At 46.6% G+C, this 17,421-nt stretch overlaps 1 protein-coding gene across 5 annotated transcripts in view; it reads right to left on the bottom strand.

Moving 5' to 3' along the window:
- The window catches only part of PRKAR1B (protein kinase cAMP-dependent type I regulatory subunit beta), a 226,967-nt gene that overhangs the window by 131,400 nt on the left and 78,146 nt on the right, over positions 1-17,421 (bottom strand). For all 5 annotated transcript variants that reach the window (XM_033915035.1, XM_033915033.1, XM_033915036.1 and 2 more), the window contains one exon: positions 1,392-1,453. In XM_033915035.1, coding sequence (XP_033770926.1) covers positions 1,392-1,453 — 62 coding nt within the window. The remainder of the gene's footprint in view (positions 1-1,391; positions 1,454-17,421) is intronic.

Below are 17,421 nucleotides of genomic sequence, written 5' to 3'. Positions count from 1 at the left end.
CTGTCCCACCAGCAGTTCAACAACCCTCCCCTCCCAATTCTTCCAACCTGTTCCACACAACTATCTTTCTCCAGTCTCTCGCTCTCTCTCTGACGCCTTTTCTGCTGTTTCTCCGGCAGGGCAGAGGGAGAGCCAAGGCGAGAAGTGGTGTTGGAGGGGGGGCGGGGTACTGGAGAAGAAAAACGGCGGGTGATTTCAGGCATGAGTAAGAAGGTAGGATTGGGGGGGGGGAGGGAATGAGATTAAAGCGGCTGTGTTGGATGGCAGGCTGGGAAGAGATGGTAGACCACAGGGTGAAGAGGGGTGAAGGCAGTCAAATGTGTGTGACTTGGTCTCTGTGGTGGGCAGTGGTTGGCAATTGAAAGTGTGGGAGTTCTTTGGTTGAGAGCTTTGGAGAGAAACGCCTAACTCCCCCCCCCCTCCCCGCTTAAATCACTTACCAGTGCCACTGTTCCCTCTAAGCTGAGCAGGAGTCCTCCACCCACAGTCTCACCAATAGAGGGTGCTGTTTTACTGTCACATTTTTCAATTGTGAGGGACATGCAAGTTCTGCAGGACTCCAGGGAACATACCTGTCCTTAGCGACTGAAAATATTCCACCCCCTAGTGGTAGCAATGCAGCTGGAGGACACCTGCTCAGCTTAGAGGGACCGGGACCTATCCCTGATTATTTAACAGCAGTACAAAGGGGCAGTGCTACTTAATATCACCTCTGACCGGCCCCAGAAAAAGTAGGCAGGTCAGGGGTGTTATAGGAAGTGACAATGAATGGGGAGGAATCAAGCGTTATGCAGGTGCTGGGCTGGCAATATTCGGTACCTGGACCCGCACAGCAAAATGAGTTAATTTAGGATAGTTCAAAATCTGTCTTAGCTATGTGGGCCCTGGCACTGAATACTGGCCAGGACTTGCATAACTTTTTAAGCCCCCTTACTAGGACTCCAAAATACCTCCCCCCCCCCCTCTCCTACCCCTTCCCCCCCAGCATGCAGGCATCAAAAGCCTTCCCCTACCCTCGAACAACCTCCCCCCCCCACACCCCTTCTGCGGTCTAGCTAGGTTCCCCCCTGGGCCTACCTGATGTCCCCTTGCTCCTACCCCTTGCGGCTTCCCTTAGAAAATGGCTGCCGAAGGGCCACAACCTCTCACGGCAGCTCGCGGTAAGTACTGGTAAGCTATATGGATGGTGGCTCAATTGCCACTTTTCCCATATCAGGCCTAACCATGCCTCCACCAGCACAGATAAACTTTGACCATACAGTGACCTGTACAGCCAACATGTGTGAGCTCTGTGGACCCATATTCTCAACACAAACAACTTATGTGGTCAGTTGTTTTGGAAGATGAAAGGTATAATTTATTGTAGAAAAGGTTATTTTGTTAACAATTACCTTGCTGTATGACTGTTTCTCCAGCTATGTGTGTAACAGGAAACATAGCATCAAAGATGTCACTGCAAAAAGGCAAAAAAAAAAAAAAAAGGGACATTTTATAAAGTTAATGGAATTGCGTTACTGTAATTTTAAACCACAGAATGGGTGGGGGAGATCACTTCAGAATAAATGCCAATTTATTTCTTTGCACTGAAGCAATAATACAGCTTCGTCGGTTCATACTCATTCGCGCGCGAGACTTCAGCATGCCGCGCAGACAATTTGGTGCAAGACCCCAGCGCGCCACCTAAAAAGTTACTTTTAAAGAGCTCTGAAGCAGGGTGTGAGTGGGGAACCCCCCAGTTTACTTCATACTCTTCGCGCTGCTATTGGGAGGGTTGGGACCCTCCATTATAGAGTAAACTTAACTTTTTCCCAATTTTTTAGGGAAAAGTTAAGTTTTCTCTATAATGTGAGGGGTTGCACTCCCCACGCCCCCCCCCCCAACGGCAGGACGAAGAGTATGAAGTAAACCCACACCCCCCGTCGGAGCTCTTTAAAAGTAACTTTTTGGGCGGCGCACTGGGGTATCAACAATGAATATGCATGAGATACATTTGCATGCACTGCCTCCAATCTGACTGGCTTGATGTGTCCTGAGGACTGGGTTGAGAACACCTGATGTAACAGTGGTTATTACATGTAGTGTAATATTTAGGGTTATCAGATTTTCCTTCGGGAAAATCCAGACCCATGGCCATGCCCCCAGGACCACACAGTGCCGCCTGTTCTGCCCCCCCCCCCCAGCCAGCGTCTGTATATGCACGTGACATCACCGTGTTGCGTCCACGCCCCTTTCTGATGTGATTTTGACGGAAGGCTTTTCAAAACCCGGACAAAGTGCCGGGTTTTGAAAAGCCGCCTGGTCCCCCGGACATGTCCTCAAAAGGAGGACATGTCCAGTGAAATCTGTACGTCTGGTAACCCTAGTAATATTGAATGACATGGGAATGGGGACAGAGCCCATGAGGACAGGGTGGGGATGGGGACGGGGAAAGGGACAACCTTTGTCCCCATGTCATTCTCTATGATGTCTGAACAGTTTAGCATAAGTTTAGCATAGCTAAAAGTAAATTTGACCATGTCTCCCCGCTCCTGGCCAAGCTCCACTGGCTTCCGATAATCGCCAGGGTCCACTATAAATGTGCCTGTTTAACTTTCAAAATCCTATTTGGTATCCTCCCTCCCTTTATCCCTCTTTCTTGGAATTCCTCAAACCCTAATACCACCAGATCCTCCCACAAATTAAAACTATCCTTCCCCTCGCTAAAAGGCATTTCCCACACAGGAAAGCTAGGGACTAGAGAGTTGCGCGGGGACAGAAATCCCACCCGTCCCCGCCAAAGTCCCACCCGTCCCCGCGAGGAATCCCACCCATCCCCACCCGTCCCCGTGAGGAATCCCTCCGTCCCCACCCATCCCCGCGAGGAATCCCCTCCGTCCCCACCCGTCCCCGCGAGGAATCCCCTCCGTCCCCGCCCGTCCCTATAAACTTCAGAAATAGTTATTTCATTTAATTATGCTACTGAATTAAAGGCTCTGGTAGAAACCCATTTACAAATAAGCAAAAAGACTTTATTAATTTGAAAATATTAATTGGGAAGAATACATACTTTGTAAACGGGTTTCTACCAGAGCCTCTAATGTTTATAAATTTTTATCAACACAACTAATATACTACTTTATCCTGAAGCAAAAAAAAAAAAAAAAAAGAAATAGAATTCTTTTCCTACCTTTGTTGCCTGGTTTCTGCTTTCCTCATGTTCTCATTCAATTCCTTCCATCCACTGTCTCTCTTCCTTCTGCATCTTCCATTTTCTCTGTTACTGTGCCTCTCCCTTTCTTCCCCCTTCCAAATTGGTCTGGCACCCATCTTCTTCTCTCCGCTCCCCCCATAGTTTGGCATCTGTCTTCTTCCCTGCCAGCGTCTTCTCCCTACTCTCTCTTCCTCATTTCCTTTCAGTGTCCTTCTCCCCCCCATCTTCCCCATGTCCTTTCAGCGTCCTTCTCCCTCTCTGTCTTCCCCATGGCCTTTCAGCATCCTTCTCCACCCCTTTGTCTTCCCCATGTGCTTTCAGCATCCTTCTCCCCCCTCTGTCTTCCACAAGTGCTTTCAGAGTCCTTCCCCCCCGCCCTTCCCATGGCCTTTCAGCGTCCTTCTCCACCCCTTTGTATTCCCCCATGTGCTTTCAGCGTCCTTCTCCCTCCTCTGTCTTCAAGTGCTTTCAGAGTCCTTCCCCCCCCCTCCTGTCTTCACCATGGCCTTTCAGCGTCCTTCTCCCCCCCTCCTTCTCTACCGCCCCGGGTGCAGCACAGCCAGCCAGGTCCCCTTACTTTTGTGGCACTTCCCCGACCGACCGACAACAGCCCCGGTCCGACAAACCTCCCTGCCCTTAACTGCGAATCTAAATTACCTTCTTACAGCTGCTATAAGAAGGTAATTTAGATTCGCGGCTACAGGGCAGGGAGGATTGTCGGACCCGGGCTGTTATCGGTCGGTCGGGGAAGTGCCACAAAAGTAAGGGGACCTGGCCGGCTGTGCTGCAACCGGGGCGGGGCGGGGCGGACCGCCCCCCTCCCTTGGTAGTCACTCGAACCGCGAGGCTACTCTCCTTCTCCTTACCTGCCCTGCCTGCAGCACAGAGCCGAACGGAAGTCTTCCCGACGTCAGCGCTGACGTCGGAGGGAGGGAGGGCTTTGTTTAAGCTTTGTTTAAGCCCTCCCTCCCCTCCGACGTCAGCGCTGACGTCGGGAAGACTTCCATTCGGCTCTGTGCTGCAAGCAGAGAAGGTAGGGAGAAGAAGAGCCGCGCGACTGAGTACATCCAGCCCCGCAGGAGCCCTGCGACCCTTGGAGGTGTCCCCATGGGATCCCTGCGACCCTAGGGGGCGTCCCCACAGGATCCCCGCGACCCTAGGGGCGTCCCCACGGGATCCCCGTGACCCGAAGGGGGAACCCGCGGGTCCCGCGGGATTCCCGTCGTCCCTGTTCCCATGCAGCTCTCTACTAGGGACTTCCCTCCACTTCAAAATCACTGAGCTCTGGAACAACCTTACCTCCCCTCTTCGGAACTTGAGCTCTCCGCAAACATCTGAAAACCTGGCTTTTCTCAAAAAATGTAAGTCTCCCTCCAACTTAGGAATCAAGGAAACTCTTATTTCTTGGCATCCCAAGTCCTCTAAATTTTCTTCACACTTCTACCTCTAACCCTCTGTTGTAGTTCCTTCCTATTTCTCCTACTGTAAACCGCGTCGAGCTCTACGAACGTGGAGATGATGCGGTATACAAACCTAAGGATTAGATTAGATTAGATGGTGGACACAAGGGTGAAAGGTCTTGAACTGCTCTAGAGAGGACACCTGGCTGAAGGTTTGCCTAGGGCAGCAGATGCCCTTGGACTAGCCCTTCACCTCAGACTGCAACACTATTCAGTATTTTTTTTCTTTTAAGGGTGAAGGGTGCTTCATTTCAGTGTTTACAGAAGCCTGCAGGGAGCATTTCAGCTCCGTTAACATCTTGTGCCGACTGGGAGGAAAGCATTTTAAAAATCAAGTCCCAAACTTTAGTTTTCCTGCAGAAAGAAGATGAATTACTATCACCCAACGCATTCTACAGTGCACTTTTCAATTCATGAGAGGAATATGAGAGGAGAATTAATTCAGACTCTACTTGGGAGACGAAGAATATAGGAGAAGGCAGCACGGGCCCAGTGTTGCCATGCTTACGCCTCGTCATCAAAGGCGTCTGATTCAGAACGATCTGATCGGTCTTTTGTGTGTGTGCATCCTGTTGCTTTTGCCTAGCTCATAAAGGGATGGATGTATATCTAGGACTGTAAGCCTATTTATAGACCTAATTACCTGCTGACGTAGAAACCAACGTGTGCTGAATTTTCATTTGAGCGCCTCAGTGGCACTGGCGCTTTGTCGCTGGCAAATGTGGAAATGATTATTTAGCTGAAATTTACAGCCATGACTTTGGATTTTTTTCTAATTTTGTGAGGGTTAGTGTAATGATGACTGGGAGAGGTACAGTGTATGAGCTGTTCAAGGGAACATCCAGGTAGCAGACAATGGAGACAAATAGATAAACGTCTGCTTTTCAGACACAAGTTTTCTTTTTTTGTGGCATACTGAGGATTATATTAAAACCAAAGCAGGCGGGAAATGGAGTAGAACTTAGACAGAATGCTTTACCCCGAGACAGATGCGCTGGATTCGTGCCAACCTTTGTTTCAAAGCATTTTTGCTCAGGTATAACATTTCACTCTTCGGTATGGGTTATAAGCCCTCAGCGTGGCAGAGGAAGTCTGTTTCTATCATCCCCTGTTTTGGCTGCAGCTGTACAGTCAATGGGTGCAGTCCACGTGACGTCTTAGATCTCAAAGAATCTGGATTTTTTTCAGTGTAGTCTGCAGGGTGGGTTTTCAAGAAAAAGGCTCTGCAGCCTCACACTTAGCAAGACAAAAAAAGTGTGCCTCTCCCGAAGATGAACAAAGACTCAAAAGTAATCTAAGGAAATACTCCTTCACAGAAAGGGTAGTAGCTGTGTGGAACGAACTTCCCGATGGAGGTGGCGAAGATGAGGACTATGTGCGAAGAAAGCATGGGACATGCATATGGGATCTCCTAGGGCAGTGGTTCTGAACCCTGTCCTAGGGGACCCCCAGCCTATCGGGTTTTCAGGACATTCCTAATGAATATGCATTAGACATATTTGCATGCCTGTCTTTTATTTCTGCATTGCTCATACCTAGGCAGGCTCAAGGCGACTTATAGAGAGGGGCGAGGATGGAGAAGGGGGGAGGAGGGAAAGGAGAAGAAAAGAGGTAGGTAGGAAGGAAGTAGGGAGAGGGGTGGAGGGGGAAGGAGAGGATACAGGTGATTAAGTGTCAAATAGATGAGTTTTCAGTTTCTTCCAGAATATGGCGTGGTTAGGTTCTGTTCTGATCTCCATTCTATACAAATCTCTCTCATGCATATTCATTAGGGATATCCTGAAAACCCAACTGGCTAGGGGGTCCCCCAGGACAGGGTTAAGAACCATGGTCCTAGGGGGAGGAGGAAGGCTGGGATGGGCCATATACATAGACTGTATCTATAGTCATTTTCTCTGTTTCTTGACTGAAGCCCACATTTACACTGCTCCAAAGTTACTGAAAAAGTGTGCATGTGCTCTACGTGTGTAAGAAAGAGAGGAAGCGGCAGCAGAGAAAGACTACATGGCTGATCCAGTCTGCCAATACCAACCTCTGCTATCTCTTCTCCATTTCAGGTCTTCTGTACTTGTCCCATGCTGTCTTGAATTCAGATACGGTCTTCGTCTCTACCGCCTCTACTGGGAGGCCACTCCACGAATTCATCACCCTTCTTATAAAGAAGTATTTTCTTAGATTACTCCTGAGTTTTTCACCTTCATCATTCCAGAACTTCCTTTCAATTGAAAGAGGTCCTCCTCCTATGCATTTATGTCATGGAACTATTTAAATGTCTTCCACCATATCTCTCTCTCACCTTTCTTCAAAAGTACACATATTTAGATCGTTTCAGTCTGTCCCCATATGCATTTTGATGAAGACCACTAACCATTCTAGCAGCTGCCCTCTGGATTGATTCCATCCTGTTTATATCCTTTTGAAGGTGCGGTCGTCACAATTGTTCACAGTACTCTAAATGAGATCTCACTAGAGACACATATAAAGACATAATACTTCTTTTTTTTACCCTGCTGGTCCTTCCTTTTGCACATGGAAAAACCTTTATAACAGTAGTAATGCTTCAATATTAACTTTATTAGCCAGGAAAAAGTGCACATGTGACAAAGGCTTGACTATCATCTATATTTATACAGTCTTAAAACAGATGTAGCCACCCATGGATGGGTCTGAGTGGGCCCGATTTCCCTGATGCGCTGTTGATGGCACTGAGAAGCACTGCCCACGGTCAGAATTGATTCTAAGGGCATGCACACTGCCAGCTGAATTCTAAGTTAAGAACATAAGAACATAAGAAGTTGCCTCCGCTGAGGCAGGCCAGAGGTCCATCTCGACCAGCGGTCCGCTCCCGTGGCGGCCCATCAGGCCCACTGCCTGAACAGTGGTCTCTGACTAATTTTATAATTTACCTCTAATCCTATCCTTATAACCTTACCTCTATTCTTATCTGTACCCCTCTATCCCTTTGTCCTCCAGGTACCTGTCCAGACCTTCTTTGAAGCCCTGTAACGTGCTTCTGCTTATCACATCCTCCAGTAGCGCGTTCCATGTATCCACCACCCTCTGGGTGAAAAAGAATTTCCTGGCGTTAAGTGCTATCTTTTCTTTGAGTTTCCACCTGGATTAATTGAGGTGAATTTTCTCTGCTTTACCCTGTGAACATCGTATTAGGAAGAGCTGGGATGGCTCTGTTTTCAAAAACTGAAATACTGATTTTCTCCTTTTTTTAAATATTTTTTGAGCTCGTGCCACTTTGGTGTCTTCTAGAGTATTTTGAGGGAAACTTAATTCTCAGTTGGGAACAAGATTATTTCTATGCTGCTTGTTAACACATCGCTAAGAGACAGCACACACTGACAGTCAGAGGTCTGTGCTGAAGAGTGTGGTGGGGGTGTTTTAGACAATGTGCCAGACAAAATTTCACCTTGCTAACTGGCACAAAATTCAAGGGACAGGACGGCTAGGAGCCCCTTACCCCCACAGAAGAAAAATCAGGGGTTCCTGTACTCTTCTCACCACCTGAAAGAATTTCAGTGCATTAGGTTCCCCCCCCCCCAAAAAAAAAAAACAAAAAGAAGATAAAGGCTCTCTGCTCCCCAAGTTTCTCCTAATCCAAAATTTAGTATGATGCTCAGTTGGTTTTATTTGCTGAGGATTCTTTACCTGTTTGAGTTCGGTGAATTCAGAAAACCAAAATCATGGCATATTTGTACTATTCACAGGATTACCAGCCTCGGCTCACAACTCCATCAAGCGTCCTGATACGGAAGGGGAAAAGGTATATTGGTGGTCCATCCCCCATCAGTTTTTCTGCTCTATTGGACAACTAGCAGGCCATAGGTGGCACCTGCCAGTGGAAAATGGAAGCACCCGGCCTAGGGCCCCAAGCAGCCATCAGATATTAACAGCATTCAGTTAGTCTTCTCTTCTTCTATGCGTTCAGTACAAAGCAGCTAATTAGAATGGCAAAGGAAGAGGTTTGGCGAAAGCGAGACCATACAACATATTCCAAGTTTTCCAAGTTTATTAAATAGTTTGATTAATCGCCATATCAAAATTCAAGGCGATGTAATGATGTATTGAATGAAACAGGTTAAAACCGCCTTGCTGCTTTGAGGAAAGCCCAAAAAGAATCCAACGGAGCTGCGGGAGACGTAGGACGACGAAGAAAAGCAAAAAATAAAATAAAATAAAAAATACTGCAGAATAGATGTATTTGATGCCAAGTCTTTATTTGCAACAAAAATGTCGGATTACTGTGGTAGACCTTATGTGAAGTGGAACAGGGAACCCGACACGGGCTTTGAGGGCCACAAAATCTCCAAATTCCATCTTCCCCCCCTCACCCAAGACGTTCCCTTTATTACACGCTTCATGTAATTAAAACGGAATAAAACATACAGAGATTTCTGTCCTGGAATATGTTGGACAGAAGTAAAATTTTTAAACTTTATAAGAGCTGAGGAAAGCAAAAGAATGTTATCTCCTGAATCTGAAATTGGTGCCTGAAGCCCAAGAATTACTGGCACCGAGGATGAAAGGAACTTAGCCATCTTTATTTGTATCTCTGCTATACCTAGCTATCTAATCTAGTTCTCTAAGGATACCACATTTCTGCATCTCAAACGGCATGCCAAAGTCTTCACCTGAAGAGTCTGTAAATGATTTCTATTAAAGGCATAACACACAGCACAAGAGAAAGATAACATCAACGCCTGGGGGAGTGGATTAATCTTAAAGTGCTAATATCTCTCTGCTTAGGTTTCTAAAGTCTTTTCCTTCTTCTTAAATTGTTCTGCCCTCCACTGCCTTCCAAGATCACCTTCTTTCAACCTGCAGTAATGTTTATTGTCTCTCGAAGGTTAGGGGATATTTTATCGTCCTTAATCACCTCTTAAAAGGGCCATACATATCAATTACAATGTGGCCCCCAACCTTCCCAAGCAAAAACCCTTCCTGAAGCCCCCTCCCAAATAAACACCCCTGAACCTGAAGCTCCCCCCTTCCTGAATGTACCGCCAAGTCAAGTTCACCCTCAGAGAAACATGATGGCAGATAAAAGCAAGATGGCCCATCTAGTCTGCCCATCCGCAGTAACCATTATCTCTTACCCTTTCTAAGAGATCCCACGTGCCTATCCCAGGCCTTCTTGAATTCAGACACAGTCTTTGTCTCCACCACTTCCTCCGGGAGACTGTTCCACGCATTTACCACCCTTTCTGTAAAAAAGTATTTCCTTAGATTACTCCTGAGCCTGTCACCTCTTAACTTCATCCTACGCCTTCTCATTCCAGAGCTTCCTTTCAAATGAAAGAGACTCAACTCATGTGCATTTACGCCATGTAGGTATTTAAATGTCTCTATCATATCTCCCCTCTCCCGCCTTTCCTCTAAAGCAGTGTCTCTCAAACTTTCTCGAGCCGGGGCACACTAAAGGTAGTGGCACCCACTAGCAGTAATGGTTCCATATCAGGGCAAAGAAGGCGCTGCCACTTCAAAAATGCTCTGATGTATCAGAATACCGAGTAATTCAACGTCATTAAGGAATCTCTGAATCAAACTTAAATTCCATTCTGTAAGAGAGAGACCAATTCACTCCCACTTGGGGCTTAGAAAAAACTTTTGGGCAAAATGTACTCCATTGCTGTTACGGCCTAGAAGTAACTGAGGTCAATATTTAGCAAGACTACAAATGCACAACTTTAAAAGGATGTTTTCCATGTAGAATTATGTGAATATTCAATAGATCTATGTGTTCAAGTGTGGATACCTAAAATACTAGTAAATGAATAACTAGTTAAATGAATAACGTATCTGATATTCATGAAGTGGCGTAGTAAGAGTAGGAGGCACCCGGGGCAGTGGCATCCCCCTGTGCTCTCCTCTCCATGCCACCAGTCCTTTTGTGCCCTCCGCTCCTTTCTGCCCCCCCCCACTCCAAACTCACCCTTCCCACCCACCCCCCACCCCCGGTACCTCTAAATCTTCACCAGCGCGAGTGGCTTCTCCAGCAAGCTCCTCGCGCCAGTGTTGGAATTCCCTCTGACATCACTTCCTGGCCCCATGACCCAGAAATGATTCAGAGGGGAACCAGGCTGGCGCGAGCAACAGGCAGAAGTTGCTCACACTAGCGAAGATCTAAAGAGGTGTGGGGTGGGGGGATGGATGGCGTGAGCATGGCATGGCGGAGAAGTGCCAGTGCCCCCACCGACATGGCGCCCAGGGTGGTCTGCCCCACCCCCCACCTTGTTTCACCACTCTATTCATGCTATTTCTGCACTTAGACTTGAATGCCTAATTTAGATGGAGAGGGACTGAATGTTGCAGTTCTCTGTATACCTTACCTTACTATACTTTGTGCATAGAAATCAGAGCCACCCTATCACATTTTGGTATCACAAAATCAGAGCCATGTTAAGGGAAAGAGAATTTTGTATGCTTTGATTGGTTAGAAAAATTCCTGGCTGAATAGGGTCATAGGTTCCTGTGTTCTCTCTCCAGGAGGCTGGGCCTTAGCGAAATATAAGCAGGCACAGTGGAGACACCTGCAGTGAGCCCCCTCCGGTATCTGAGTTGAGGTCCTGCAATCTCCTGCCACCAATGACAGCTGAGATCATCCCGAAATTCAAGCTACAGAGCTGTTGTTGGAGTCGCAAGTCCCGGCAAGAGTAGAATCTCTGCAGCTTACAGAATGTCTGCAGGGCTTTCTTAAGACACCGGCTGAAGTTTCAAATGGGAAAAGGAGATTTCTCCCAGGTGATATGAGGGGCAACATCATTACCACAAGGGAAATATGTAAAGCTCGGACAGCGTATTTGCCTTGTCAAGGGGTGATGTGTCGTGTGTGCCCAGTGCCCACCCATGACTTTTAACTGCATGTTCACTTGAAAGCATCTAACGGGTATGATGTGAAACGAGGACAGAAATAAATATATTTTCACCTGGAGAAGAAAACAAAGAGGACTGCAGATGCAAGCCAACTGCAGACACAGGCTGACAGGCGGTGTCAAGCGTTATATATCTTGAATACTCAACTTAGGGGAGGGGGAAAAAAAAGTTCTTTGCAGGGTCCTGTTTAAATGGCCTCTGGCAAGACAGAAAGGAATTCTTTGCCTGTTTATTTCTATTCTATGAATCAAAGATTGACAGCAGTAAGCTTTTCTGCACCCTGACCACAGGCTCTGTGTCCTATGAAAAACAGTCAAGTCCTGTGTTCGTCACGTCAGGCCTCCTGTCCAGCAAACACAAAACTTGCCAAATGTTAGCACTACAGGAATAATAATAACTCTCCTTCAAGCATCTTCCTTGCATGATTTTATTATGACTGAGCCAGATAAAGCGATGGTAAGTATTTTGGAAAATACTGAAACTGTGTACACTAGCCGATGTAACTTCTTCCATTAGAGAGCCACGATTCCCACAGGAAAAATTCAGTCTTAAGTGTACTGAACATTTGTCCTTTAGATACAAGAAGACAATTTTCAAAAATTTACAAGCAGGTAAACATGTGTTTTACCTGTCTAAATTAACCTCCAGAAAACTGAAAAATATGCTGGTAATTTCATAAGGGTGCCTGGGTTAACCGGGAAGAAAGCTGTCAATTTTATAAAAACATAAGCATCTGTGTGTCTTTATAATGTATCAGCGTAAGTCCTGCAAAAATACTGCCTAAAAACACACACATAACTTATGACTTGGCCTACACTCTACCCAAACTCCTTTCCTGAACACACTATTCCCTCTAAGCTGAATAGGAGTCCTCCAACTACATTGCTGCCAGTAGGGGGTGGTGCTTCAATATTATGTTTTCAATCTCCAGGAACAGGCAGGTTCTCTAGAGTCCTGCAGAGCTTGTCTGTCCCTCACTATTGAAAATGTGATAGTGAAACAGCACCCTCTGCTGGTAGGACTGTAGGTGGTGGGCTCTCGCTCAGTTGAGAAGAAATAGTGCCTCAGCACATCTACTCATGTTTAAAATCCATGTGAGGAGTAGCCTGTTAGCGCAGTGGCCTGAGAACTAGGGGGACTGAATTTGATTCCTGTTACAGCTCCTTGTGATTCTGGTCAAGTCTCTCAATCCTCCATTGCCCCAATTATAAATAAAATGTACCTGTATATAAAATGTAAACTGCTTTGATTTTAACCACAAAAAGGCAGTATATCGCTATGTTAGGGTTACCAGATTTTCCAAACGGAAAATCTGGACCCATGGCCCCGCCCCCAGGCCCACCCTATTCCAGCCAGCCATGCCCCGTTCTGCTCCCAGGCCCTGCCCCTCAACCGGCAAGAACAAGCGACATCGGACGGCATCTGCATATGCGCTGGTGTGACGCGATGAGGTCACCATGTTGCATCTGCACATGCGCGAATGCCATCCCGCCATCGCTCGCTGCCAGAAGCTTTTCAAAACCTGGTTTTGTAAATCCTTCTGGATCCCTGGACATATCCAAAGAAATCCGGACGTCTGGTAACCAGTGTTCCCGCTAAGCTGCGCTGGCGTGCGCTGGCGCACAAAATATTACATCGCAGCGCACAAGTTTCTCGTCACAGCGCACACGTGCTTGCAGGCAGGTGAGCTGGCAGTCCATGTAACGCGTCGCAAAGGTAAGGGGAGGCTGGGGGAGGAATCGGACGTCGGGGTGGGGGTGTTTTAATGTATTTATACTTATTTAATTTAGCGTGTAGGCCTAAAATTCCTTTGAATACCTCATAACTTGCTGGCGCCCGATATTTTTAGCTCACAGTGAAAAAAGTTTGCTCACAACACCCGCCCGCTTAGAGGGAATACTGCTGGTAACCCTACCCTATGTGAACATTCCAACTCTGCCCATGCTCCACTTAAAATTCTCCCTTGAGCACACCTACTCATGTGTAAAAACTATGTGCAGTCTGCAGCTCCAGCAAAACTTCTCCCTCAAGTCACATAAAAGTAGGAACAACATTTTACAAACCTACTTTATCTACAAGTAACTCTTGGGATAATTTTATAAAACCACACCAAAGGAGACCAGAAGAATAATCCCTACGCAGGAACCTAGAGGAAAAAGAGAGCAAGGATGGACAGTGATCCTTCACAGATGAATCAGGATTCCAAGGATGCAGTGAATATGAAGAAATTCATCATCTAATATAATAAAACCCTAGCTGTGCATGCGCACTCCCACCTGCGTGCTCCCGTTTTCCGTGCGCTGTAGGGCTCCGCAGGTAGGAGTGCGCATGCGCGCGAATCTCTCTCTCTTTCTCTCTTCCCCCGAGGCGGATGTCGGCCGCAGCGGCTATTGGTGGCTGCAGACTGCGGCGGCTGTCGGCGGCTGCAGGCCGCGGCAGCTGCAAGCTGCGGCAGGCGAGCACGGAGCCACCAGCAGTGGGTGGCGGTCAGCCCGAGAAACCCCTGTCCTACAGGCCGGGCCGAAGTTTAAAGTAGTGATGTAGGAAGGGCAGGAGAAGCTAGACTGAGGGAAAAAAATGATAATGCACAGGGAAATGGAGGGAGAGGGAATGCTGCAGCTGCTGCACAGGGAAGTAGGGAAGGAGATAGAAAGAACAGGGGCAGGGAGAGAGACAGACAGACAAAGGGGGCACGGAGGGAGAGAGACAAAAAGAAAGACAGCGGGAGGAAGAGAGACAGAAAGAAAAAGACAGGGGTAGGGAGAGAAACAGAAAAAAAGACAGACATATATTCTAGCACCAGCGGGAGGAAGGGAGACAGAAAGAAAAGAAGAAAGACACAGGGACAGGAAGAGACACAGAAAGACAGACTGACAAAGGGGGCCAGGGAGAGAGACAGACAGAAAGAAAGACAGCGGGACAAAGAGAGAGACAGAAATAAAGACAGACACACATATATTCTAGCACCCGTTAATGTAACGGGCTAAAATACCAGTAAGAACATAAGAGTTTCCATACTGGGACAGACCAAATGTCCATCAAGCCTAGTAACCTGTTTCCAACAGTGGCCAACCCAGGTCGCAAATACCTAGTGTCTGGAGGAAGGGATTTCTCAAACTCTGAGAGTTGTTTAAGTAAGGATTTAGAATAAATGGGCATGTAGAATTGATAATCCATAATTCTATTGATGAGCATAGATGATTGGAAAATGTGTTTGTCAAAAGAGTCTAATGTTCTGGCTCTCAACCTGGAGGAGCAGAAGCGTAAGATCATGAGCTGCATGAAAGCTTAAGGGCAGATTCCACAACTAATGAACGATGTTAAAGTTGATTTAGTTCAAATCCTGGACAATTTGGAATTCTATACATTGTGTCTATCTTTTTAGGTGTTACCTAAACTGAGATGAGGTTCTCCCAGTTCTTAAAGCACTGTATCACAAACTGTGTGCCGTGGTGAGAGTCCAGGTGCGCTGCTAGAGACACGTTGTGTAGGCGAGTCAGGCAGCACCAGGTGCCTCTCCTGTTCTCCGCACCTCCCCACCAGTATTGTCATTTTAGGGTTAACAAGCTCAGGGCCCCATCTGGAGGACCTCCGCGTATGCATGTGTAGAGACCCTCCAGCCACGGCTCCGAGTTTAGTGTGCCGCAGCTTGGAAAAGTTTGCAAGACACTGTTTTAAAATACACTTCATGACCCTATAGTGGTGCTTCATAGTCAAAGAGGTAAAAAAGCTCAGAGCGAAATTCCTCTTCTGTTTCCATTTTGATGGGCAAAGCCTGACCTATCTGTCTGACGATGCCTTTAAAAGATCAGAAGCTATACTAAAGTATTCTGCTGAATATTTTGGCAAATTCTCATCTGAATGACTGGAGATATCTGAGTCAGACTCCTCAAAGTACTCCCTGGGGAATGTGAGTTGAGAAGAGGGAGTGTGCGTTGAGAGAAGTGTCAACTCCTCTTCCAATGACAATGCATGTGTCGAGTGGGTCCCCGATGCTCGATGTTGAGCAAGGGTAAGTGATCTCATCCTTGATTGACACTTTGATGTATCCTTGGGCTGGGAGAGGCATGGAAACCTTTAGCATCGGTGAAGACTGCATCTGCAGAATCCCCAAAAGCTCTTGTCCGAGCATAGCTTGGATCTCTGTCCCGGTGCCAGTACCTGAAGAAACATCGGAATGGAAGCAGATTACGACGGGAGCTCATGGCAGCCATTTCCTATTGGCGATCTGCGCGGGGCTTCTGCCCCGAAAGCCCGCTAGACTACCAGGTAAGGCCGGGAGGGAGGCGGGGAAGGTCCAAAATGAAGCTTTTTTTCTTCTTTTTTTTTTTCTGCCCCCCAAAATTGCGAATAACCGAATCTATGGATTCTGAAACTGCGGATTCAGAGGGAGGAAGTGTATAAGTGCACATGTACCATAAAAGTGCTGGTATTCCGTACATTTCTGTGTATAATCAGTACACGCCTCAGTTGCAGAATGAATCTTTTGTGTGCTCACCTAAGTTCAACATTATGGTATGGCATGGTTTACGGGACTGGGATATATAATGCCACTGTTTACACACCCAGGAATACTCTAGAATCATTCAGCAAACAAGCCCATTCAAGTAGAATGCCAAGTGTTTACAAAATGACCTTTTTAAAGTGTTACATGCATCTTCCCTGTCAAGGACAACAAATAAAGGTAACAGGGGAACTGTAGCCACAAAAAAAAAACAGACAGAGCCCTGCCCCATCCCCTCAAAGTGTGCAAATCTAAGCATCAGGAAATGAGAAATGACTTTTTATGTTAGCAGGATGTGATTCCAACAGATGCAATCCAATCTGTTTAGAAGCTGGATCTGTTATTGACTTTGCAGGTCAAGTGTTAAAGCCTTCTGCAAATAAGCTTGTGGCAGATAAGCCACAATAAAGGTTTGAATTTTTGTGGTCATTATCAGGATAATTTATGCTTTTAGCCGCTTCAACACATGCATGCTTTTCAGAGTCCCTATAATATCTTTCACAGTTCACGTTGATGTTGCTTCTGCCATCTTTACATTATTGTTTCCCCCACACAGTAGGCTTTTAAGCAGTGATATGCATCTGCTGAAGTCATTTAAAAGTAAATTAAAAGGTTATTTTCACCAAACGTTTGGCTAAATGACATGGGCTGTTTTTCTCCTACTTAACCTCCATCATCGGTTCCAAGTGGACTACAGCCAGATGTGTGGAAACCAGCTATGAGAACAGCAAAGGAATTTGATCAGAACTTACAAGAAAAATAACTTCTATTTTAAAACATTAAGAAAAATACTCAGTGAGATGGGGAGAGTGTGGCGCAGTGGTTAAAGCTACAGCCTCAGCACCCTGAGGTTGTGGGTTCAAATTCATGCTGTTCCTTGTGACCCTGGGCAAGTCACTTAATCCCCCCCCCCCCCTCATTGCCCCAGGTACATTAGACAGAGAAAAATACCTGAGTACCTGAATAAATTCATGTAAACCATTCTGAGCTCCCCTGGGAGAACAGAAAATTGAATAAATAAATAATGTGAAGAGTTTCAGCCTCTGATAACCAGAGCTGGTAATGTGACATCACAATGCCTCATTCCACCAATGCCTAAGAGACAACCTCAGTGATGTCACAATGGCTTCATTGTTCTATACCTGGCTCACTTCGACTACATTTTAATTTCTAGAGTGGCGCAGTGGTTAAAGCTACAGCCTCAGCCCCCTGAGGTTGTGGGTTCAAACCCATGCTGCTCCTTGTGACCCTGGGCAAGTCACTTAATCCCCCCATTGCCCCAGGTACATTAGATAGATTATGAGCCCCTGGGACGGACAGGGAAAAATGCTTGAGGACCTGAATAAATTAATGTAAAACCGTTCTGAGCTCACCTGGGAGAA

This window comes from Geotrypetes seraphini, chromosome 11, assembly GCF_902459505.1.
Source record: "Geotrypetes seraphini chromosome 11, aGeoSer1.1, whole genome shotgun sequence".
Lineage (NCBI taxonomy): Eukaryota > Metazoa > Chordata > Amphibia > Gymnophiona > Dermophiidae > Geotrypetes > Geotrypetes seraphini.
This window is presented reverse-complemented; position numbering and strand designations above follow the sequence as displayed.